Source organism: Lissotriton helveticus, chromosome 1_1, assembly GCF_964261635.1.
Source record: "Lissotriton helveticus chromosome 1_1, aLisHel1.1, whole genome shotgun sequence".
NCBI classification, from domain to species: Eukaryota; Metazoa; Chordata; class Amphibia; order Caudata; family Salamandridae; genus Lissotriton; species Lissotriton helveticus.
In genome coordinates, this window is record NC_136057.1 from 539,487,238 (window position 1) to 539,513,054 (window position 25,817).

Sequence of the window (25,817 nt, forward strand, 5' to 3'; positions counted from 1 at the left end):
CCCAGAGGGTGGCGGTCCCCGGGGCTGGGGGGGGCAGTGAGCCCCCCGCATACTTCATACTAAAGCCCCGGGGGTGGCAGTCCCTGGGGCTCGGGGGGGCCTTAGAGGCCCCCATCATTATACAGTTAAGCTCCGGGGGGGTGGCGGTCCCCGGGGCTGCGGGGGACCGTGTGCCCCCGCTATAATACGTACTTTGCCCCAGGGGATGGCGGTCCCCGGGGCAGTGTGGGGGGGGATTGGGCCTTCCCCACACTTTATTTAATTTACATTAAAGCGTGGGAGCTGCGCTTCTTTTTTTTTTGTATCGGCAGGGTACGCGTACCCTACGCGTATCCCGCAAATTAAAAAAATAAAATAATAATTTGTATATCTATATCTTGATATTTTTAATCCTGAAATGATCATTCTTTTACATATATGTTTCAGGTTATTATGCCAGTTTAACAATAAACAAACAATATTCCCCCCACCCCATATCTTGGACATTAATCTCTTAAAGCTGCCTCAGTGAGTGCCCTCAATTCTAAAAAGGTGTGACTCAAACTCTACTAGAATATTATATCAAATCTGACAATAATTAGAACGTAGCTGTCAGAAATGAGCATGGGTAATGGTTTTTGTATTTACTATTGCGTCAGACTGATTCATCCACTGCAGCCTGAGGAGTATCTGTTTTGCATTTAGGAGAACTACGCAATTAAAACTCGTAACATGCTTAATAAAGTATGATCAGCCTGGGTAATCCTTTTCAGTTGCCTGTACCATTAAGTGTTTCCTTCTAATATTTTTCACTTGATAAAATTGCAGCTACGCGCCTTTAATTAATGGAATCCTGTTGTGAGGGAAAGCTAATCATCTCCTAACAAGGCATTTACGAGCCGGGCTTAAGATGGAAGCTCACATTGCCAGCAATTATTATGATGCCACAGCACAGTTTACACTTGTGTTTTTTCAACAAATCATTCTGTAATTAACCATGTATGTTTTTCGAACAGATTCAAATAGCAACTAATCTACTCTATGTTTGACAGTATGAAGAGCAATATTATTTAAAAAAATGTCGAAACAAATTGTTGATTATTTGAACAACTTTTATATGAAATATATGTTTTTTTGTGTCAAAGATGGCTTGGCACAGATCCAGGCATTGGAACCCCTGCAACGTTGCAGAAAATTAAAATCAAGCTTTTTTAAATGGTTTAGTGTTTAGTTTTGTACAATAAAATTGGTCTATTAAAATTGTTGGTTGGTGAAATAAAAAATATATTTAGGAGATCATTCGTGTATGGGGCCCCGAGATTTCGACTGCCTTGTGACCTCCACAGGGTTTAATCGGGCACTGGCTACCTTCCCACAATTTCTCCGCTCTTATCGCTCAGAGCTACATAGGGACCAAAAGTAGGCCTAGACACTGAAAAAGACGCCCTAGGGCTATGATGGAAGTTGGCACACCACATGCTGCGCCTGCCCGGGCTGGCCCATTCACATTTATGCAGAATGAGAACAGGCTGGCCAGCAGTCTGTGCTAGGTTGGGGAGGTGCTACTATGGCCTTCTGAGTTTTGAGGAGCAGCGCAACCCAGCATCAAACATTGACAAAAGTACGGGGGAGAAACGGATCACCTTCCCATTCCGACCCATCTACTGCTCACCTACCCAATTGCCTTTTGCCATCTTCATTGGCTAATACTCTAGGGTTTCTGTTTGTTTTGAAAACATTTTACTTTCTGCCCACACTCTGGGGCTGCTTTATTAACATTTGAGCCGCTGTGCTCTGCTGCATCACATGGAGAGGGTAGGAATGCGCCATAATTACCAAGAAATGATGCATTCCTGCTCTCTGTGCACTGGTGCACTGGTGGCTGCCAAGTGCCAACTCAGGCAGTATTGTTTTTGTGCAGGAAGGCACACCTTTCCTCTTTCGATGTGTGTTTCAGAATGTTGCACATGTAGAAAGAGTTAAAAACAAGGAGAAATAAACATATTCTTCCTAGTTACGCTTCCTTTGGGAAGGTGTAGAATTTTGATGCATTCCCCAGTTTACTATTGTTAGTAAACCTGAGAATTGGGAATGTGCCAAAAACATGGGGGGATGCATGGGAACACCCATGCTCCCCCATGGAACAACTTCCCAGGGCAGAGTAACACAAGTAAGCAACTTGTGCTGCCTTGCGTTACTCCAGATTTACTTTGCAGTGCAGAGACATGCAAGGCAGCTCTTTGTGCCATCGTAAATCTCACTTTTGGGCTTACTTTGCACTTGTGTTACCTTGTATGATGCAAGGCAATGCAAGACCTTAGTAAATTGGGCATCTATCTCTCCTTTAACCCTAAACCTACTCCTTCTACAGTCCACCCGCTTTCGGTTCTCCATCCTGCACTTCCAATGTTCCTGTTCCTGTTACTTCTCTTGCTGAAAGGCCTAGGAAGATTCCTATGGACGTCAAATGAGATCGGCAACCAATAAAGCAGGTTTATTTTTACACCTTCTATTACTAGGTCCATTTGTTACACATTTCTCTTGTTGTTCTTTCATTAAAAAAACACCTTGCAGTGTTTTCTAAAATAAAATCCAAATAGTCCTGAAAGTCCTGAAAGTCCTAAAATACAGGTTCACTAATATTATTTCACATTGTGGTTCTTCATCCCAGTGTATGTGCTCCACTATTTGATTTGAAGGCTGCATTTTGTTTGTTTCATCGCTGTTTATTATTTCGTTAGTCACTATCTTTAAAACGGGAGCATGCAGTCTCTATTCTGTGATTAACATGAACATTATACTTTGATGGTCTCCAAGCAGTATTGCTGAGCACTAGATCAAGGCAGATATGTTTAACAAGCTGAGTCTTTCAGCTGAGAACAAGGCGATATGCTCAAATGTCGCTGACATCTAATGTACCAAAAAAGGATAAGCAAACGCATCTAAAGACCGGACTAATCTTAAGACAATTCATGAATGAGTTCTTTGATGGTTACAACAATAGCAAGCATTGGCAATATCAATAGGTCTGGCTTTAAAAGAATGATGATTGGTAATGTGAAGCATTACAGGTAAATCACAAGGTGCTAGATATGCATTTGTACGCACCACCGCACCCAACAGACACCTCGTCACTGCTGGAGCAAAGTCACCGATGACCAGCTAACCCCTGCCCTCGCCCAGAGCCCACCCACCGACCCCGACACCGCCGCCCACAACCTCCGACAGTGGATTGACGACTGCGCCAACACCCTTGCCCCGTTCAAGAAACCCTACAACAGTCACACCAGAAAGAAAGTCAGCTGGTTCACTGAAGACCTCCAGGCCTCCAAGCAAACCTGCCAAAAGCTGGAGAAGAACTGGCTCTGTGAACAAACACCAGACAGCTGCGCAGCCCACAAGAACGCCACCCGTAGACACCATCACCTCATCAGATCTGCCAAAAGGGCCTCCTTCAAAGACCGCCTAGACAACAACGCACACAAGAGCAAAGATCTCTTCAACATCGTGAAGGAACTCTCCAATCCCAGCTCCAGCACCAACGACCTCCGACCTATGCAAGACCTGTGCTTGCCACCTTCTTCCATCACAAGATCACAGACATCCACGACAGCTTCAACGCCACAACCGGCCGACAACCACTGAGACCTCTGCCTCCACAACCACCATCCGCACCAACCGCCTGCTCTTCTGGACCAACATCAACGATGACCACACCATCAAGATCATGAACACCATCCACTCCGGATCTCCATCAGACCCTGGCCCACACCACATCTTCAACAAAGCCAGCACCACCATCGCACCCCATCTTCAGAAAGCCATCAACATCTCCTTCGAGACAGCAACCTTCCCGGAGATCTGGAAGCACGCAGAGATCAATGCCTTACTCAAGAAACCCAAGGCGGACCCCAAGGATCTCAAGAACTTCCGGCCCATCTCCCTGCTCCCGTTCCCGGCGAAGGTCATCGAGAAGACTGTCAATAAACAACTGACCCGCTACCTCGAGGAGAACAGCATCCTGGACCCATCCCAGTCCGGGTTCCGCAGCAACCACAGCACCGAAACTGCCCTCATCGTCGCCAACTATGACATCAGGACCCTGCTAGACAACAAAGAGCCTGCGGCCCTCATCCTCCTGGACCTATCAGCCGCCTTCGACACGGTCTGCCACCGCACAAATTATGAACACGCCTTCACGACACCTGAGATCCAAGAGAATGCCCTGGACTGGACCACCTCCTTCCTCTCTGGCAGAACACAGAGCGTACGCCTCCCCCCCCTTCCGCTCCGAAGCCACCGAGATCATCTGCGGCATACCCCAGGGCTCATCCCTCAGCCCAAAGCTGTTCAACATCTACATGGCACCGCTCGCCCATATTGCCCGACTGCACGACCTCAACATCATCTCCTATGCCGATGACACCCAGCTGATCCTCTCCCTTATCAAGGACCCCCACACCACCAAAGCCAACCGCCATGAAGGAATGAAGGCCATTGCTGAATAGATAAGGAACAGCCGACTGAAGCTGAACTTGGACAAGATGGAGGTCCTCATCCTAGGATCCACTCCTTTGGCGTGGGACGACTCCTGGTGGCCGACCACACTGGGAACAGCTCCAACACCCACCAACCACGCACGCAACCTAGGGGTCATCCTCGACTCCACCATCTCCATGACTAAGCAGGTCAACGCCGTCTCTTCCTCCTGCTTCAACACCCTCCTCATGCCCTGCAAGATCTACAAGTAGATCCCCACCAAAATGAGAAGAACGGTCACCCAGGCCCTCGTCAGGAGCAGGTTGGACTACGGAAACGCCCTCTACGCAGGAGCCTCGGCCAAACTCCTGAAACGGCTTCAACGCATCCAGAATGCCTCTGCAAGCCTGATCCTCGACATCCCTTGCCACAGCCACATCACTTCCCACCTGAAAGACCTGCATTGGCTCCCCGTCAACAAGAGGATAAACGTCAAGCTCCTCACCCACACACACAAGGAACTCCACAACACCAGTCCAGCGTACCTCAACAGATGACTCAGCTTCTACACCCCCGTCTGCCAGCTCCGCTCCACTGACTTCGCCACAGCCCCCCACATCCGAAGAGCGACCTCCAGTGGCAGATCATTCTTCCACCTCGCTGCCAAGACCTGGACCACCCTCCCCATCCACCTACGGTAGACCCAAGACCTCCTGACCTTCAGAAGGCTCCTCAAGACCTGGCTCTTCGAGCAGTAGCAGCATTCCCCTCCCCCCAGCGCCTTACCCTCACTGGTAAGTAGTGCACTTTACAAATGCTATGATTGATTGATTGATTTGTGTGGAAGTAAATAACTGTAGAGTATCATTTGTGGATGCTAAAAGGACAGGTGCCAGTTGCACTGTCAAGCCATACCTAAAAATCCATAGGTTAATGACTGCCCTCCTCCCATCTGTGCTGCTGCCTGAGAAAAACAACATCAATTATCTAGTTATCTAAGACACTTTAATCACAGTCCACTGCCATGTGTGTGTTCCTGAAAGTTCAAGTTCAGATGCCCAGATTAATAAATTATAACAGTAGCTTGGAGAGCAAACATTTTTAGGAGGAAACACACAACTTTTGTCCAATCAAAACATGTATTCCTGGCTATCAACAGGTGGGTGGAGGCAAAGTACTTTTCTAGTGTATCTCTTCCACTATTGCGAACACCACCAAAGCATTGAAGAGACTCTGCCATAAAGTGGAAAATGCCTTATATATTCCCCTATTGCCACTTGAATATCACCCCCAGTGCCTAATATGCCTCAAAAACAGAGGGCTTCTTCATCGGGTCGATCTATATCACGATGGTCGATTTCTCATGCAGGCATACTATATAGGCAATACCCCTGCCTCTCCTTTGGAAATCTTCACATAACTTAGGTTGTATTGTAGCTCCAAAGCAGCTATTATAGACTTTCCAGCTGAACCAGCTCCCTTCATCACATTCCGCAACATGCTTCAGGCTACTGGTACCAAATGCCTGGTATAGTCTCTTTAATGTTTCGCACATACTGAGTTCTCTGGACCCTGGGGACAGGCTTGTCGATATTGGTAGACAGATCTAGGGCATGTGCTCTCGGAGGAACAATACAATGGAGCTACTGATGTGCACAAACTGGTCACATTTCTTCTAGTAGTAGACTTAGAATTATCCATTATATGTTCTACAGAGGGCGTATTACACTACAATTCTGCTACACAGGTTTAACATCTGATCTGAGCAACAATGTGCTTGGTGTGAGCGGCACGGCGCAGACTGTATACATCTAGCTTGGGATTGTGGTCTAATACGTGCCTACTGGATTCATGTGCAGTCTACAGTTTCCCTCATGGTAGGAGAGCCCCTGCTGCATACTCCACTAATTGCCCTTCTTCGTTATGTTAGGGATTTTCCTGCCTCGTGCTGGTGATACATGGCATTGGCACTCTTACTTGCTAAAATAGGGAAGCCAGTTGTTGGGGGCATAGATGGGCACCTAAATTCAAGACCTTGATAATAGATTACCGTACTGTAATGAACATTTAACATCACATGAAGAACTTTTGCCTGTTCCTTCCAGACCTCAGAATATCTGGAGTCCGCTCCATACATATCTCGAGATGTATCCTCCTCAGGATGATCAGCCTGCTACAACTCAACCTTTTAACACATAAAGAAAAATCCCTCTTTTTTAATACATTTGGCCATCTTATCTGAGAATCCCCCACTGCTTGCCACCTGAAAATCTGCTTCCTCACCTGGACTTTATACTGCCTACTGTTGATATGTGTGTGTTGCTGTATGGGGGCGGGAGAAAGAGCTCACCCTTTGGGGTTTTGGTGCATAGGGGGATGCACATGATCCTCCACATAGTGTACTTTTAGCAGAATTGCTATTTGTATTTTAGCACTGAAACTTTAATAAACAAACAAAAGAAATAAAGTCCCTCTCCAGTGATGATCACATAATTGTCTGGCGACAAGGCCATAACAAGGCTATCAAAATCTGTTTGAAATTAAAAAGGTGCACTGAGTTCATACAGTTTGATAGTCAGTGACAACAAGGAGCATTTACAGATTGTGTACCCTTAAACCAAACCACAGTATGCGTAGCGCACACCTTACTTCAACCAGTACTAGACCTTTGCTTTTAAGTGGCATGCAGAAGTTACACTGAAGCACAGCTCAACTAATGGAGCTGATAAAAAACCATTATCTGGGGGAAAGAAAATTACTGTTGAGCCCTCCACTCATGCTTGGAGCACCAATATGGCTTCCCAATCACCTATATTACAAGCCCGCTTTGGAAATACACTTTATGCTTGTGAACCTTCACCCACTGTAAGTCATTCAGCTTAGAATGGGCCTGCCTTCTGGTTGAGCGCAATCTTTGCCATAATTATTTCATGTTTGTTTGAACTCTCAAGCGCTTTTCCGAACTCATTGGTTGTTTGGATTTGAGAAGAATAAAGCCTTTGACGAGGCAAAGATATTTTTAATCTCCTAAGCTTAGTTACTGACTTTAGGAACAAGCATTTACAATGCAATGGTTTTGCCTTTGGAAAAGTTAGACCTATTGGCATTGTAAATGACAAAATTTGTATTTATGTGTTGGTTTTGAAAACAGATAAGTAAATGGCATTGTCATTTACATTGCCATTAGCTTAATCTCTGCAGTCACTCTGCAGTCCCTAGCACTCCATAGCACTCCCTAGTCACTCTGCACTCCCTAGCCCTCCCTAGTCACTCTGCACTCCCTATCACTCTGCACTCCATAGCACTCTGCACTCCCTAGCACTCCCTAGCCCTCCCTAGTAACTCTGCACTCCCTAGCACTCTGCACTCCCTAGCACTCTGCACTCCCTAGCACTCTGCACTTCCTAGCACTCCCTAGTACTCCCTAGTCACTCTGCACTCCCTAGTCACTCTGCAGTCACTCTGCACTCCCTAGCACTCTGCAGTCACTCTGCAGTCACTCTGCAGTCTCTAGCACTCTGCAGTCACTCTGCACTCCCTAGCACTCTGCAGTCACTCTGCACTCCCTAGCACTCTGCTGTCACTCTGCACTCCCTAGCACTCTGCAGTCACTCTGCAGTCACTCTGCACTCCCTAGCACTCCCTAGCACTCTGCACTCCCTAGCACTCTGCACTCCCTAGCACTCTGCACTCCCTAGCACTCTGCGCTCCCTAGCACTCTGCGCTCCCAAGCACTCTGCGCTCCCAAGCACTCTGCGCTCCCAAGCACTCTGCCCTCCCAAGCACTCTGCACTCCAAAGCACTCTGCACTCCCAAGCACTCTGCACTCCCAAGCACTCTGCACTCCCAAGCACTCTGCACTCCCTAGCACTCTGCACTCCCTAGCACTCTGCACTCCCAAGCGCTCTGTACTCCCAAGCACTCTGCACTCCCAAGCACTCTGCACTACCTAGCACTCTGCACTCCCTAGCACTCTGCACTCCCTAGCACTCTGCACTCCCTAGCACTCCCTAGCACTCTGCACTCCCTAGCACTCTGCACTCCCTAGCACTCCCTAGCACTCTGCACTCCCTAGCACTCCCTAGCACTCTGCACTCCCTAGCACTCCCTAGCACTGTGCACTCCCTAGCACTGTGCACTCCCTAGCATTCTGCATTCCCTAGCACTCTGCACTCCCTTGCACTCTGCACTCCCTAGCACTCTGCACTCCCTAGCACTCTGCACTCCCTAGCACTCTGCACTCCCTAGCACTCCCTAGCACTCCCTAGCACTCCCTAGCACTCCCTGGCATTCCCTAGCACTCCCTAGCACTCTGCACTCCCTAGCACTCTGCACTCCCTAGCACTCTGCACTCCCTAGCACTCTGCACTCCCTAGCACACCCTAGCACTCCCTAGCACTCCCTAGCACTCTGCACTCCCTAGCACTCTGCACTCCCAAGCACTCTGCAATCCCTAGCACTCTGCACTCCCTAGCACTCTGCACTCCCTAGCACTCTGCACTCCCTAGCACACCCTAGCACTCCCTAGCACTCCCTAGCACTCTGCACTCCCTAGCACTCTGCACTCCCAAGCACTCTGCACTCCCAAGCACTCTGCACTCCCTAGCACTCTGCACTCCCTAGCACTCTGCACTCCCTAGCACTCCCTAGCACTCCCTAGCACTCCCTGGCATTCCCTAGCACTCTGCACTCCCTAGCACTCTGCACTCCCTAGCACTCTGCACTCCCTAGCACTCTGCACTCCCTAGCACACCCTAGCACTCCCTAGCACTCTGCACTCCCTAGCACTCTGCACTCCCAAGCACTCTGCAATCCCTAGCACTCTGCACTCCCTAGCACTCTGCACTCCCTAGCACTCTGCACTCCCTAGCACACCCTAGCACTCCCTAGCACTCCCTAGCACTCTGCACTCCCTAGCACTCTGCACTCCCAAGCACTCTGCACTCCCAAGCACTCTGCACTCCCAAGCACTCTGCACTCCCTAGCACTCTGCACTCCCTAGCACTCTGCACTCCCTAGCACTCTGCACTCCCAAGCACTCTGTACTCCCAAGCACTCTGCACTCCCAAGCACTCTGCACTACCTAGCACTCTGCACTCCCTAGCACTCTGCACTCCCTAGCACTCTGCACTCCCTAGCACTCCCTAGCACTCTGCACTCCCTAGCACTCTGCACTCCCTAGCACTCCCTAGCACTCTGCACTCCCTAGCACTCGGCACTCCCTAGCACTCCCTAGCACTCTGCACTCCCTAGCACTCCCTAGCACTGTGCACTCCCTAGCACTCTGCACTCCCTAGCACTCTGCACTCCCTTGCACTCTGCACTCCCTAGCACTCTGCACTCCCTAGCACTCTGCACTCCCTAGCACTCTGCACTCCCTAGCACTCTGCACTCCCTAGCACTCCCTAGCACTTCATAGCACTCCCTAGCACTCCCTGGCACTCCCTAGCACTCCCTAGCACTCCCTGGCATTCCCTAGCACTCCCTAGCACTCTGCACTCCCTAGCACTCTGCACTCCCTAGCACTCTGCACTCCCTAGCACTCCCTAGCACTCTGCACTCCCTAGCACTCTGCACTCCCTAGCACTCTGCACTCCCTAGCACTCTTCACTCCCTAGCACTCCCTAGCACTCTGCACTCCCTAGCACTCTGCACTCCCTAGCACTCTGCACTCCCTAGCACTCTGCACTCCCTAGCACTCCCTAGCACTCCATAGCACTCTGCAATCCCTAGCACTCTGCACTCCCTAGCACTCTGCACTCCCTAGCACTCCCTAGCACTCCCTAGCACTCTGCACTCCCTAGCACTCTGCACTCCCTAGCACTCCCTAGCACTCTGCACTCCCTAGCACTCTGCACTCCCTAGCACTCCCTAGCACTCTGCACTCCCTAGCACTCTGCACTCCCTAGCACTCTGCACTACCTAGTCACTCTGCACTCCCTAGTCACTCTGCACTCCCTAGTCACTCTGCACTCCCTAGCACTCTGCACTCCCTAGCACTCCCTAGCACTCTCAACTCCCTATCACTCTGCACTCCCTAGCAGTCTGCACTCCCTAGCACTCTGCAATCCCTAGCACTCTGCACTCCCTAGAACTCTGCACTCCCTAGCACTCTGCACTCCCTAGCACTCCCTAGCACTCCCTAACACTCCCTAGCACTCCCTAGCACTCTGCACTCCCTAGCACTCTGCACTCCCTAGCACTCTGCACTCCCTAGCACTCCCTAGCATTCTGCACTCCCTAGCACTCCCTAGCACTCTGCACTCCCTAGCACTCTGCACTCCCTAGCACTTTGCACTCCCTAGCACTCCCTAGTACTCTGCACTCCCTAGCACTCTGCACTCTCTAGCCCTCCCTAGCACTCTGCACTCCCTAGCACACTGCACTCCCTGGCACTCTGCACTCCCTAGCACTCCCTAGCATTCTGCACTCCCTAGCACTCCCTAGCACTCTGCACTCCATAGCACTCTGCAATCCCTAGCACTCCTTAGCACTCTGCACTCCCTAGCACTCCCTAGCATTCTGCACTCCCTAGCACTCCCTAGCACTCTGCACTCCATAGCACTCTGCACTCCCTAGCACTCCCTAGCACTCTGCACTCCTTAGCACTCTGCACTCCCTAGCACTCACTAGCACTCTGCACTCCCTAGCACTCTGCACTCCCTAGCACTCTGCACTCCCTAGCACTTTGCACTCCCTAGCACTCTGCACTCCCTAGCACTCTGCACTCCCTAGCACTCTGCACTCCCTAGCACTCCCTAGCACTCTGCACTCCCTAGCACTCCCTAGCACTCTGCACTCCCTAGCACTCTTATTTATTTATTTATTTATTTAAAACATTTATAGAGCGCAGCTGTCACCTGGCAGGTATCCTGGCGCTGAGGAAGCATACTCCTAGAGTTGGAAGCAGGGGAGTTGAAATAAGGGGGGTGGCAGTGGAGGGGGAGATTAAGGGAAGAGCCATGTTTTTATCCGTCTCCTGAAAGGTAGGAGCTGTGTGATTTGGCGTATATCGGCGGGAAGACTGTTCCAGAGCTTAGCGGCAGCCACTCTGAACGATCTTCCCCCGATTCTGGCCTTCTTAAATCTCGGTACTCTTACAAGACAGGCGGTCGTGGATCGTAGAGTTCTAGTTGGAATATACCAGGAAAACATATGTTGTAGGGGTCTAGGTCCTGATCCGTGTACTGCCTTGAAGACCAGGCAGAGGACTTTAAAAGCTATGCGTTGCTTCAGGGGGAGCCAGTGTAGCTCGGCTAACGCAGCAGTAGCCGAGGATCTCCTAGTCCATCCAAGTGCCAGTTTGGCTGCTCCCGACTGGACTCGTTGGAGTCTATCCAACAGTACCCTAGGAGATTCGAGCAGGAGGGCATTGCAGTAGTCGATACGACTGAGAATAGTGCACCTGACTATCAGAGCTCGTGCCGGAGGTGGTAATAGTGGCAGAATTTTGCGTAATGATCGCATAAGAGCCGAGCAGGTGGCGACTGTTCTAGTTACCTGTGTTTCCATGCTGAGTTTGGTGTTTAGCATGACGCCCAGATTGCGGACACTGGCAACAGGTGGCGGATTATCCGGGTTTTCCGGGGGCCAGAACTCTACAGGCAGGAGGCGAGGTATTCGGCTCGCGGGACAGAACAAAACCTCGGTTTTGGAGGAATTAAATTGAAGGGAGTTGCGGTGTAACCAGCCTGCGGTATCTCTCAGGCAGTCATGGAAGGCTTCTAAGGGGATGGAGCCTTCTCCCTCCCAGGAGAGAATGAGCTGGGTGTCGTCCGCGTAGTTTACTGTGGTCAAATTGTAGGATCTGATTAAAGTGACCAGTGGCTTTAAATAAACATTGAAAAGGATGGGGCTGATGGAAGAGCCCTGGGGGACACCATGAGGGACTGGGGAGAAGGCGGATTGGTAAGGGGGAAGGGATACAGCTTGTTTCCTGTCTCTGAGATAAGAGTGGAACCAAAGTAGGGCTGTGCCGTTGACCCCAGCATCTCTCAGCCTCTCTAGCAGGATCACGTGGTTGACAGTATCGAATGCGGCAGACAGGTCCAATAAAATCAAGGCCATGGCTTGGCCCCTGTCTGCACGCACTCGAAGTTCTTCCATGGCAGTAAGCACTGCTGTTTCAGTGCCATGGGCTGGACGAAAACCAAATTGGAAGTCGTCCAGAACGTTATTCTGCTCCAGATGAGTTGATAGGCAGGTGCTGACCCATCGTTCCACCACTTTCACTGGGAAGGGCAGAAGAGATATGGGTCGAAAGTTGGAAAGGCAATCTGGGTTCAGAGATGGTTTTTTTAGTAGCGGGGTGATGAGAGCTTGCTTCCAGGGGTTGGGGACAAGACCACAGCAGAGAGATTGATTACAAATCTTCCGAAGGGTGTGGAATAGCTCACTCCTGCATATTTTCCATGTTTTCGGGGGCAGAGGGTCAAGAGGGGATCCAGAAGTGATGCCAAGTGCCAGTCTCTCAAAGTCTGCTTCGGAGATCTGTGGAAAGGCCAGGAGACTTTCCATAGGGGAGCGTGCTGAACTAGGAGAGTGTAGATTGGGGGCACTCCCTAGCACTCTGCACTCCCTAGCACTCTGCACTCCCTAGCACTCTGCATTCCCTAGCACTCTGCACTCCCTAGCACTCCCTAGCACTCTGCACTCCCTAGCACTCTGCACTCCCTAGCACTCTGCACTCCCTAGCACTCGGCACTCCCTAGCACTCCCTAGCACTCTGCACTCCCTAGCACTCCCTAGCACTGTGCACTCCCTAGCACTGTGCACTCCCTAGCACTCTGCACTCCCTAACACTCTGCACTCCCTTGCACTCTGCACTCCCTAGCACTCTGCACTCCCTAGCACTCTGCACTCCCTAGCACTCTGCACTCCCTAGCACTCCCTAGCACTTCATAGCACTCCCTAGCACTCCCTGGCACTCCCTAGCACTCCCTAGCACTCCCTGGCATTCCCTAGCACTCCCTAGCACTCTGCACTCCCTAGCACTCTGCACTCCCTAGCACTCTGCACTCCCTAGCACTCCCTAGCACTCTGCACTCCCTAGCACTCTGCACTCCCTAGCACTCTGCACTCCCTAGCACTCTTCACTCCCTAGCACTCCCTAGCACTCTGCACTCCCTAGCACTCTGCACTCCCTAGCACTCTGCACTCCCTAGCACTCTGCACTCCCTAGCACTCTGCACTCCCTAGCACTCCCTAGCACTCCATAGCACTCTGCAATCCCTAGCACTCTGCACTCCCTAGCACTCTGCACTCCCTAGCACTCCCTAGCACTCCCTAGCACTCTGCACTCCCTAGCACTCCCTAGCACTCTGCACTCCCTAGCACTCCCTAGCACTCTGCACTCCCTAGCACTCTGCACTCCCTAGCACTCTGCACTACCTAGTCACTCTGCACTCACTAGTCACTCTGCACTCCCTAGTCACTCTGCACTCCCTAGCACTCTGCACTCCCTAGCACTCCCTAGCACTCTGCACTCCCTAGCACTCCCTAGCACTCTGCACTCCCTAGCACTCCCTAGCACTCTGCACTCCCTAGCACTCTGCACTCCCTAGCACTCTGCACTACCTAGTCACTCTGCACTCCCTAGTCACTCTGCACTCCCTAGTCACTCTGCACTCCCTAGCACTCTGCACTCCCTAGCACTCCCTAGCACTCTCAACTCCCTATCACTCTGCACTCCCTAGCAGTCTGCACTCCCTAGCACTCTGCAATCCCTAGCACTCTGCACTCCCTAGAACTCTGCACTCCCTAGAACTCTGCACTCCCTAGCACTCTCTAGCACTCCCTAGCACTCTGCACTCCCTAGCACTCTGCACTCCCTAGCACTCTGCACTCCCTAGCACTCTGCACTCCCTAGCACTCCCTAGCATTCTGCACTCCCTAGCACTCCCTAGCACTCTGCACTCCCTAGCACTCTGCACTCCCTAGCACTTTGCACTCCCTAGTACTCTGCACTCCCTAGCACTCTGCACTCTCTAGCCCTCCCTAGCACTCTGCACTCCCTAGCACTCTGCACTCCCTAGCACTCTGCACTCCCTAGCACTCCCTAGCATTCTGCACTCCCTAGAACTCCCTAGCACTCTGCACTCCATAGCACTCTGCAATCCCTAGCACTCCTTAGCACTCTGCACTCCCTAGCACTCCCTAGCATTCTGCACTCCCTAGCACTCCCTAGCACTCTGCACTCCATAGCACTCTGCACTCCCTAGCACTCCCTAGCACTCTGCACTCCTTAGCACTCTGCACTCCCTAGCACTCACTAGCACTCTGCACTCCCTAGCACTCTGCACTCCCTAGCACTCTGCACTCCCTAGCACTTTGCACTCCCTAGCACTCTGCACTCCCTAGCACTCTGCACTCCCTAGCACTCTGCACTCCCTAGCACTCCCTAGCACTCTGCACTCCCTAGCACTCCCTAGCACTCTGCACTCCCTAGCACTCTTATTTATTTATTTATTTATTTAAAACATTTATAGAGCGCAGCTGTCACCTGGCAGGTATCGTGGCGCTGAGGAAGCATACTCCTAGAGTTGGAAGCAGGGGAGTTGAAATAAGGGGGGTGGCAGTGGAGGGGGAGATTAAGGGAAGAGCCATGTTTTTATCCGTCTCCTGAAAGGTAGGAGCTGTGTGATTTGGCGTATATCGGCGGGAAGACTGTTCCAGAGCTTAGCGGCAGCCACTCTGAACGATCTTCCCCCGATTCTGGCCTTCTTAAATCTCGGTACTCTTACAAGACAGGCGGTCGTGGATCGTAGAGTTCTAGTTGGAATATACCAGGAAAACATATGTTGTAGGGGTCTAGGTCCTGATCCGTGTACTGCCTTGAAGACCAGGCAGAGGACTTTAAAAGCTATGCGTTGCTTCAGGGGGAGCCAGTGTAGCTCGGCTAACGCAGCAGTAGCCGAGGATCTCCTAGTCCATCCAAGTGCCAGTTTGGCTGCTCCCGACTGGACTCGTTGGAGTCTATCCAACAGTACCCTAGGAGATTCGAGCAGGAGGGCATTGCAGTAGTCGATACGACTGAGAATAGTGCACCTGACTATCAGAGCTCGTGCCGGAGGTGGTAATAGTGGCAGAATTTTGCGTAATGATCGCATAAGAGCCGAGCAGGTGGCGACTGTTCTAGTTACCTGTGTTTCCATGCTGAGTTTGGTGTTTAGCATGACGCCCAGATTGCGGACACTGGCAACAGGTGGCGGATTATCCGGGTTTTCCGGGGGCCAGAACTCTACAGGCAGGAGGCGAGGTATTCGGCTCGCGGGACAGAACAAAACCTCGGTTTTGGAGGAATTAAATTGAAGGGAGTTGCGGTGTAACCAGCCTGCGGTATCTCTCAGGCAGTCATGGAAGGCTTCTAAGGGGATGGAGCCTTCTCCCTCCCAGGAGAGAATGAGCTGGGTGTCGTCCGCGTAGTTTACTGTGGTCAAATTGTAGGATCTGATTAAAGTGACCAGTGGCTTTAAATAAACATTGAAAAGGATGGGGCTGATGGAAGAGCCCTGGGGGACACCATGAGGGACTGGGGAGAAGGCGGATTGGTAGGGGGGAAGGGATACAGCTTGTTTCCTGTCTCTGAGATAAGAGTGGAACCAAAGTAGGGCTGTGCCGTTGACCCTAGCATCTCTCAGCCACTCTAGCAGGATCACGTGGTTGACAGTATCGAATGCGGCAGACAGGTCCAATAAAATCAAGGCCACGGCTTGGCCCCTGTCTGCACGCACTCGAAGTTCTTCCATGGCAGTAAGCACTGCTGTTTCAGTGCCATGGGCTGGACGAAAACCAAATTGGAAGTCGTCCAGAACGTTATTCTGCTCCAGATGAGTTGATAGGCAGGTGCTGACCCATCGTTCCACCACTTTCACTGGGAAGGGCAGAAGAGATATGGGTCGAAAGTTGGAAAGGCAATCTGGGTTCAGAGATGGGTTTTTTTAGTAGCGGGGTGATGAGAGCTTGCTTCCAGGGGTTGGGGACAAGACCACAGCAGAGAGATTGATTACAAATCTTCCGAAGGGTGTGGAATAGCTCACTCCTGCATATTTTCCATGTTTTCGGGGGCAGAGGGTCAAGAGGGGATCCAGAAGTGATGCCAAGTGCCAGTCTCTCAAAGTCTGCTTCGGAGATCTGTGGAAAGGCCAGGAGACTTTCCATAGGGGAGCGTGCTGAACTAGGAGAGTGTAGATTGGGGGCACTCCCTAGCACTCTGCACTCCCTAGCACTCTGCACTCCCTAGCACTCTGCATTCCCTAGCACTCTGCACTCCCTAGCACTCTGCACTCACTAGCACTCTGCACTCCCTAGCACTCCCTAGCACTCTGCACTCCCTAGCACTCTGCACTCCCTAGCACTCTGCACTCCCTAGCACTCTGCACTCCCTAGCACTCTGCCCTCCCTAGCACTCTGCACTCCCTAGCACTCCCTAGCACTCTGCACTCCTTAGCACTCTGCCCTCCCTAGCACTCTGCACTCCCTAGCACTCCCTAGCACTCTGCACTCCCTAGCACTCTGCACTCCCTAGCACTCTGCACTCCCTAGCACTCTGTCCTCCCTAGCACTCTGCACTCCCTAGCACTCCCTAGCAATCTGCACTCCTTAGCACTCTGCACTCCCTAGCGCTCCCTAGCACTCTGCACTCCCTAGCACTCTGCACTCCCTAGCACTCTGCACTCCCTAGCACTCTGCACTCCCTAGCACTCCCTAGCACTCTGCACTCCCTAGCACTTCCTAGCACTCTGCACTCCCTAGCACACTGCACTCCCTAGCACGCTGCACTCCCTAGCACGCTGCACTCCCTAGCATGCTGCACTCCCTAGCACTCTGCACTCCCTAGCACTCCCTAGCACTCTGCACTCCCTAGCACTCTGCACTCCCTAGCAAGCTGCACTCCCTAGCACGCTGCACTCCCTAGCACGCTGCACTCCCTAGCACTCTGCACTCCCTAGCACTCCCTAGCACTCTGCACTCCCTAGCACTCCCTAGCACTCTGCACTCCCTAGCACTCTGCACTCCCTAGCACTCCCTAGCACTCTGCACTCCCTAGCACTCTGCACTCCCTAGCACTCCCTAGCATTCTGCACTCCCTAGCACTCTGCACTCCCTAGCACTCTGCACTCCCTAGCACTCTGCACTCCCATGCACTCTGCACTCCCTAGCACTCTGCACTCTGCACTCCCTAGCACTCTGCACTCCCTAGCACTCTGCACTCCCTAGCACTCCCTAGCACTCTGCACTCCCTAGCACTCTGCACTCCCTAGCACTCTGCACTCCCTAGTCACTCTGCACTCCCTGGTCACTCTGCACTCACTACTCTGCACTCACTACTCTGCACTCACTACTCTGCACTCTCTACTCTGCACTCTCTACTCTGCACTCTCACTCTGCACTCTCACTCTGCACACTCACTTTGCACTCTGCACTCACACTCTGCACTCACTAGTCTGCACACTCACTAATGTGCACTCACTACTCTGCACACTCACTACTCTGCACTCTGCACTCACTACTCTGCACTCTACACACTCACTCTGCACTCTGCACAAAGATCTGTTACAATTAAAATAAAATAAAACGATGTGTAAAGAATTATATAAAGTAATCTTCCTTGAGTTTTTCTAGCACCCGATTCTCTCCTTTCCTTCCCCCTTCTAGCTCCCCACCTCATCTTCTGCCCACACCTTTTCAGATTATGCTATGAATGGGTGCAAGTATTTATTTTACTTAATGCAGTTTTATATAGCGTAAACTTTTCTAGCACCCGATTCTCTCCCTTCCTTCCCCCTTCTAGCTCCCCACCTCACCTTCTGCCCACACTTTTTCAGATTATGCTGTGAATGGGGGATGACGGGCAAAAAGAGATGGGGTGAAGGAGGGACGAGGGGGTTGTAGGGAGGGGGGTGGGGCGCCAAGGACGGATGGTGGACGTGGTATACAAGGACGAGGGAGGGATAGAGTTATTGGGTGTAGGGATAGGGAGGGTCGTAGGAAGTGGGTACGAAGGGAAGGGGCCGGAATGGAAGGGGGGAGACGAGGGAGGAGATGAAGAGAAGAAACGGCAGGAGAGCTGAAGGAAGGGGGCCGGACAAGCTGGCTGCAGAGGGAAGAATGGCTGAGTGAAACCGGGTAGTGGAGAGAAGGAGGGACGAAGTGAAGGAGATGTGAGAAGGATAGGATGAGAGGGTTGGAAGGGAGCCTGGCTGAGGCTCGGCAGGGGCTGGAGCTGAATAACAGACGGGATGCAGCGGGGGTCTGTGTGGAGTGATGGAGGGGTAGGTGAGGCGAAGGGTCGTGAACTGATGGTGGGAAGAAGGGGCACCAGAGGAGAAGACGGACTCAGGAGAGACAGGCAGGGAGGAGGAAATGAATTGGAGGTGGACTGAGAGATTGGGGTAACTAGAAGGCGTCTTGGAATGAAGGTTTGGCAAGTATAGAGCCGAGACAAGAGTGAAGGGATGGGTGAAAGGGGCTTAGGGGGTCGTGGTAGATGACACTCGGGAGGGGTGGTGTTCGAGGTGATGTAGAAATGACCACACATCATTGATAGGCTGGTGCAGACGAAAGAGTCATATCTATGTGTGAGCAAAATGCAGACATAGAAAACCTGCCGGACATGTCATCATGGACATCCACAAAAGCGGTGAGTAGGGTTGTACTATGCACACGAGTACACATTGTGATTATTTTGCCGTTTTATATAGCGCAAACTCGACCCGAAAGTATCAGTGCGCTGTACGCGAGCACCAGTTGCATTACGGACGGACACATTCATTTTTAGGCAGGGGTAGATAAAGTGATTTGTCCAGAAACACAGGATGTCGAGGCTGCCAAGACTCGAACGCGGATCCCCAGCTTCAGAGTCGGCCGTTCCAGCCCTTAAGTCACGAGAATGGCTGCGCTGCGTCTCTGCGGGGCGTTCACAGAAGCTAGAGCCAGTGTTTGTGTTTCTACATAGATACATCAGAAGAAGCAACGAGACAAGTGGTGTGCTGCACAGAGACCCAGACTGTGCGTGATCCTCCCAAAACACATTTACGCGAGCACATACCCAGAGGCTGCAGTGTGCACCCTTCTCTAAAAGCATTCACGCTAGCGCGGAGACCATGTGAGCACCCCTCTGTAAACACACACTGCATGTTTGGTCGCTGGTACGAGAGTGGGAGGGGGGCGGGTTAACGGGCACATGGACAGCGGGAGGGGGGCAGGAACGGGCACACGTACAGCGGGAGGGGGGCAGGAACGGACAGCGGGACATCGCGCAACCCACCCCTGCAAAGGACACTTCCGAAATGGTGGAAAACAAAGCTGTAAAAAAAATAAATAAACACCGCCCACCACCGCATGACGATCGCAAGGGGACGGGATGAGTAAAAAAGGCCGGAACGCCCAAGAATCTGCTCCGGCCATGAAGGACAGATCTCTGTTCCAATGGCTACGTCCATTTATGGAGCTAGCCAATGGAACAGAGGGGCGGGACATGAGTACACATCTCTAGACATAAGCTTTCGCCTTGCGCAGAAAATCTGCTACGCAGCCTTTCGGTGAGGCGAAACCTAATAAACGAGGTGTTCCTATTCCTATAACATTTTGTTGTGAAATCAACATTAAACCTCGAGGAGAGGATGTCTCGAGCTCGTCTGATTATACAAGCTTGTTACTCAAACTAATGGATGGTCAATCTGGAATAATGTGGCAATGGAGGACCAAATTAGGTGGAAAGTTCAATTAATCATTTAGTTAGAAAAAGCAAATTATTAGGTTTAATGCTGCTCATTTTGAGACGTTTTTATTTCATTATTTTGTCTTGTTAAGCCCAATTAATACCGGGGTTGGATTGGTAAGGCGGGCACTCGGGCAATGGCCGAGGGGCCGGTATCGAAGTTCCAGCTGTGGGCTTGTTTATTGGCAGCCTGGTGGGCCGATTTGGGCTGTGTCTGGTGTGTTCTGATGTTGCCAGCGGCCCAGTGGGGCCCTGAGTGGCGGAGGCAGATGCGCGTCCACTACCTCCCTTTTATCAACGGACAGAGGTGTCACTCCCTTTCTGTCGCTGGGCCGGCCAATTAATGTGTGCATACTGAGCGGGGGCAGGGGGCCTGAGCAGAAGTGTCCTCACTTGTTTTCAGGTGTTCATAAAACTTCACTGAAGCAGTGTTTTGCGGAAAGGCAATATGCAAAAGTGGGCCACTTTTTTTTAGCGTGCCCGGGCATATTTTCAATCCCAATCCAACCCTGATTAATAATATCTGGGGAAAGTTTAATCTTATTCGTACAAGTTTAACATCTAAACATAGCAACCAGCAACTAAGACTTGACCACTAAAAATTTGCAAAAAACTGTGTGGAATTCTCTATTTAGTAACTTATAATCCATTTTAGGAAGAAATATTTTTTGGGGTTGAATCTGAAATTGATAGTAATTTCTGTGAAGGGTATAACAATAAGCAGTCGGGGTTTATTCGCTGAAAATTAAGTGTAGGCTGCTATAAAACCCATCTTTTATCTTAGTATAATGAAGCTGATGCACTCACAATCAGAATAAGAAGTTGATTCAGGGACCTATATTACAGCCACTTATTTGTGCATGCATACCATTTCACAATCGAGAATGATGCTTCCAATTGTTCTATCAGTGCTCTTATTAAATTGGAATTGCTGAACATCGGTGCATCTTTTATTTCAAAGAATTTACAGACTGTGAACTTAATTTTGCTACCATTAAAAATAAATTCTACCTCCACCCGCTGTGTAACTGGTATAAAGTAATTTATAGATATGACCACGGAACCCTGCATGTCTAAGAATAGTTGTAACGCCAGACAGCTCAGATGTGCTTTTTATGTCTCTTAGTTTGACTTCTCTGTAACATATATACTTGGAAATCAAAAAGATATGGCGAAGGCTCTTTACCCCCTCGTATGTGCTCTTTGTCCTAGTCTTTAAAGAGTAAAATGGCCCCGTTACCATACATAGGCCCTTCACCAAACTTCTAGTTTTACTTCTAGTATAAACCCTTTTACCAAGACGGCTTCCTGCTGGGTTCCTGTCTACAGATGGTGTTTGGCATTCTAGGTCAACCCTTCTTCATTATATTTTTAAGTCCTTTCTTACTCAAGTTAGTTCTGTTTATGCTACTAAGCAAATAGTAGAGGACTGGTGTAGTGAGGCTGATGCAATCTGCGTGTATGTATGAGGCGAGGCCATAGAATGGTTTCAGTGTTCGTCTTCATGCAGTGTGGTCACCCGGTGGAGGGTAGTACTGATTAGTGCTGAGTGAACCTAGCCTGTGTGTTGTGCTATCTAGACAATTACAAAGGGTTTTCTTTTTAGAAACAGTTCTCATTTCACAAGGTGAGAGCTGTTCCTATGGTTTCCTTTTATAAACAAGCAAGAGCCCAGCCTGGCATCTGACAGCCATTATGGAGTCTGAAAAGGGTGCAGACAGTTGGGATACAAAGGCTTGGCCGGTAGAGGCCCCATACTCTATGCATTCCCTCCAATTCCATTAATACTCAAGACCCTTCAAAAAGTGCAGTCAGAGATTGAGGAATGGAATCGAATTGCATCCATGCAGACTGTGTTTCCTCTGTTAAAATGCATTGCAGGACATCAATTTTGCCAGCTCCCATTGGATCCCTTGCCTTTTTGATTTCCAGTCCTGTCTCGCCAGAAACAGTCAAGTTTGCACCTCACGGCATGGAAATTGAAAGGGCAGCATTACAAAAAATGGAATGTTCTACACATGGAATCCAAACTTCTAGAAAAGATTCAACTCTGAAGGCACACTCAAAGAATTGGTCTCATTTTGAGGAATAGTGCCTTTCTAGAAATGTGAATCCAGAGTCATGTGATCCATTTCAAATCCTTTAGTTTTTAAGAGATGGAGTTTTATTGGGTGAAGTTCCAGCTGACTTAGCAGCACAGTGGACAGCGATTCAAACCTTTAGAAAAGTTGGCTAGATCTCTCACAGATTACTTCACAGGTGGCAAACCTTCAGAACGTTTTCGATTAAAGAAACTAGTGACACCTGTTCCAGCAGCAGGGCGGGATTTATCAATTCTACTTAAACGCATGCAAGAAGTGCACTTTGAATCTCTAGAAACAGCCAACATGGCATGGATACCTGTGAAATTACTCCCTCTAATAGCTACGAGATTGGGAAAAAATGGTCTCCTTAGTGATCAATGCACCCTATCTAAAGCGCCTTCCAGATCAAGTTGTCTTAAGACCTGATCCAAAGTTCAAACCAAGGGAAATTTCATCTAGCTCAAGAATTAATTTTCCAATCAGAGACACACATTTTACAAATTCTTTCCCGGTGTCTTTAGATGTGAAAAGAGCATTGCAAAATTATCCTTACGAAAGGCTTGAGAGAGAACAGTACCCTGTTTGTGTCCAATGCCGTGGTGGACACAGGTAAAAAGGGTACTGCAAAGACATTAAGTAGGTGGTTCTGCTTCAGCAGGTTCAGATACCCTGACACAATTCAGGGATGTTCCGCTAGAGCAGTGGCTGCTTCACGGCTGAAGCAGCTGGGGTATCAATTCAAGAAATTTGTAGAGTTGCTAAGTGGTCCACTTTGAACACTTTAATTTCCCATTATCGCTTGGATTTATGTAATGATGAATCTACTAATTTTGCTATTGGTGTTCAGCAATAAAGTAATTGTATGCAAACACATACACATGTGTATAAACTTCGGGCATGCCAACATTGTGGAGCCCACGTTTGCTTTGGTATATCCTCACTCTGTAATGACTGGGATGAGGGTCACATATAAGGTGGTAATGTATAATTACTTACGGTAAACTTTATTTCCCCGAGTTCAGATGCTCCTCGTCCCAGGCACATCCCACCCTTCCTCCGGGGTGGCACCAAAAATATACTTTCACTTGATAACAGCCAGGCAGCCATCATTGTGAGAGGGTTATTTATGCTAAAGGTAAAAAAAAAGGTCGATACCTTTTGTGATGGGGCTGTCTGGGTTGTGGGGCCACCTCACACTGTAATGACGAGACGAGGAGCACCGGGTAATGAAGCTTACCTGTAGCTAATGATCTCATTATCAACTATAACATGTGCTATCATTTTACAACATCTAAAGGAGAATATGTTTTTAAACAAATAGCTTTTTTGCTGTCTCGACCTGAACATGTTCTGCCTCAGTGTAAAGGACAAACCACTAGACTACTGAAAGGCCAGAGTGAAGAAGAGATGAAAACATCATAAACGTAAGACAAAGCCCACAAAAAGTCAGGAAGAGAGGTCAGGACATATATTCAACAAGAGGTAATAATACAATGAAACCTCAAAATAACTCACAAAGCTCAGTTTGTAGCATACTGGGAAGCTCAAGTCCAGTTGCATTCCATGATGAAAATGAGATGGGGAAGCACTATCTCCTAATTATTGGGACTCCCAGATTCACACAGTGAACAGGGAAACCCCATCCCTAAGCTCAGTAAGGAGCACATGGGATGGCCCACACCCAACCTGCTAGTCTAGGAGGATCAGTGAAATCACATCAATCAACGGTGTTTGACATCAGCATCCATAAGAGAAGCCAGAAGCCCATGCCCCAAGCTCAGTAGAGAGCCACAAAAGGGCAAGCCCAGCTCTAGTAACACCATGACACTTCCCTAAAGTAGCCCAGCTTGGATGCCTGGGAATGCATTCAGCCAGCTGAAATAGACCACAAACCCAGCAAGGGCCTTGAAAGCCAGCAAAAACACTGACCTAATTCACAGCTGAAACAAACAGCAAGTAGGAAAGGCGAAAACACAGCATACAAACTAAGTCAGAACTTCCATCCAGAGACACAAAGGGAACAAATATGGGATTTCTGGTTATTGAACGCCATTTAAAGCAAACCTGTAGGGGGAGGAATTTGATTATTTTTTCAATGTATGCAGCCAGATGCCTGTGTCCGGAGTCTGGACCCACCGCATGATATAAAGACTGGGGCGAGGAAGGGATGAGGTGGTAATGTGACACACTTCCCAGCTGATTCTTTTGGTGTTATGATGCCTCACACAGAATGCAACCAGTAGAGTGAGCACAAGAAACACCAAGAATAAATATATTTTTTGCTATTCTGATCCTGGGACATTTTTGAAGGAGTTACAAGGATCAGACTCCATGAGACTCATGGAGACCAGTGGTGGTTCCACTGCTAAGACAAAGGAGCGTCGCCCGACTGAACAAAAGGATAAATAAAATCAAAATAACTATCGTTAATATTATTATTGTATTTTTCCTATAGCTGTCAGTGGTTCTCGAGCGGGGCGGGGTGGGGCGGGACTGGTGGATCAGGGAGAGAAATGGTTTTCACTCATGAAGTGCGCAGGACCGCTTGGCCGGCCAAATAGTCATGCGCACTTTGCATGTTCCTCACTAGGCTGCATCACACAGCCTGGTGAGGAACATGCAAAGCCTCACTGCATTGCAGTGCTGTGATTTGCACAGGCGAGCATGGAAGCCGGGTGCTTCCTGCTGTTGGCCAGGAGTCTGCAGGAAGATGACAAAGGATGCAGGACAGGCGGCCAGCCGGCAGCCGGGCCGGGCATTCCTGGGAAGTGTTTTTAAATTTTTTTTTTAGTTTTCTTCGTTTAATCCTTCACTCAAAACACCACCCAGGTCTGGTAGCAGCTGCTACTGATGGAGAGTTGTCTGGCTACAGCGGATAATAGAGAAGAGTGAGTAACACACTACCAACCCTGCTGTTCACTTTCAGCCGGTAGGAATCACACTGCATAGTGATACAACATGACAACATGTCAAAGTGTTAATTTGACCATTTAAACTGTTAACACATTATTTTCTCCCACCCACTACTGCTGCATCGGCAAAAGGAATTACAGCTTTCCCACTGCAGAGTGGAGTTAAACTTAATTACCCACTTCTGCCCTTTTTAACTTCCTTGACTTATTTCTGAACCTCTGCTTACATGAGACAATTGTTGCCCATCTCAACCCAAGAGGAACCGAAAGATCATTGGTTTTGATTTTGGTTATATGTTCCAGAAGATCATAGGATCAGTTGTGTCAAAATCTTCTGGAAATTGATAGACACAAATGCACCCACACAATACTTTTTGAATAATCAGTGTCTTACCTTTCTTAGGTTGATATATCAAGTCATTTCGCACCATGTGAATGGTAATCAGGGACATGACTACCGACATGAATGGAATGAGAAAGCCGAGGTTTTTGGCCACTGATTGCTGAATATAGGCAATTCCCACAAAGACTACTGCAGAGTTGAGATTCACCAACCAGTTAAACCTATAACAAACAAGCAGGCAGAAAACGTACTTCAATAGATGCCCTTAAAAATAATTTTGAATATACTTAAACTTCCAT

At 49.6% G+C, this 25,817-nt stretch overlaps 1 protein-coding gene across 1 annotated transcript in view; it reads right to left on the reverse strand.

The window, feature by feature from the left end:
• The window catches only part of SLC15A5 (solute carrier family 15 member 5), a 460,983-nt gene that overhangs the window by 210,758 nt on the left and 224,408 nt on the right, over nucleotides 1-25,817 (reverse strand). The window contains exon 3 of the mRNA XM_078647681.1: nucleotides 25,570-25,739. Within this exon, the coding sequence (XP_078503807.1) occupies nucleotides 25,570-25,739 (170 nt within the window). The remainder of the gene's footprint in view (nucleotides 1-25,569; nucleotides 25,740-25,817) is intronic.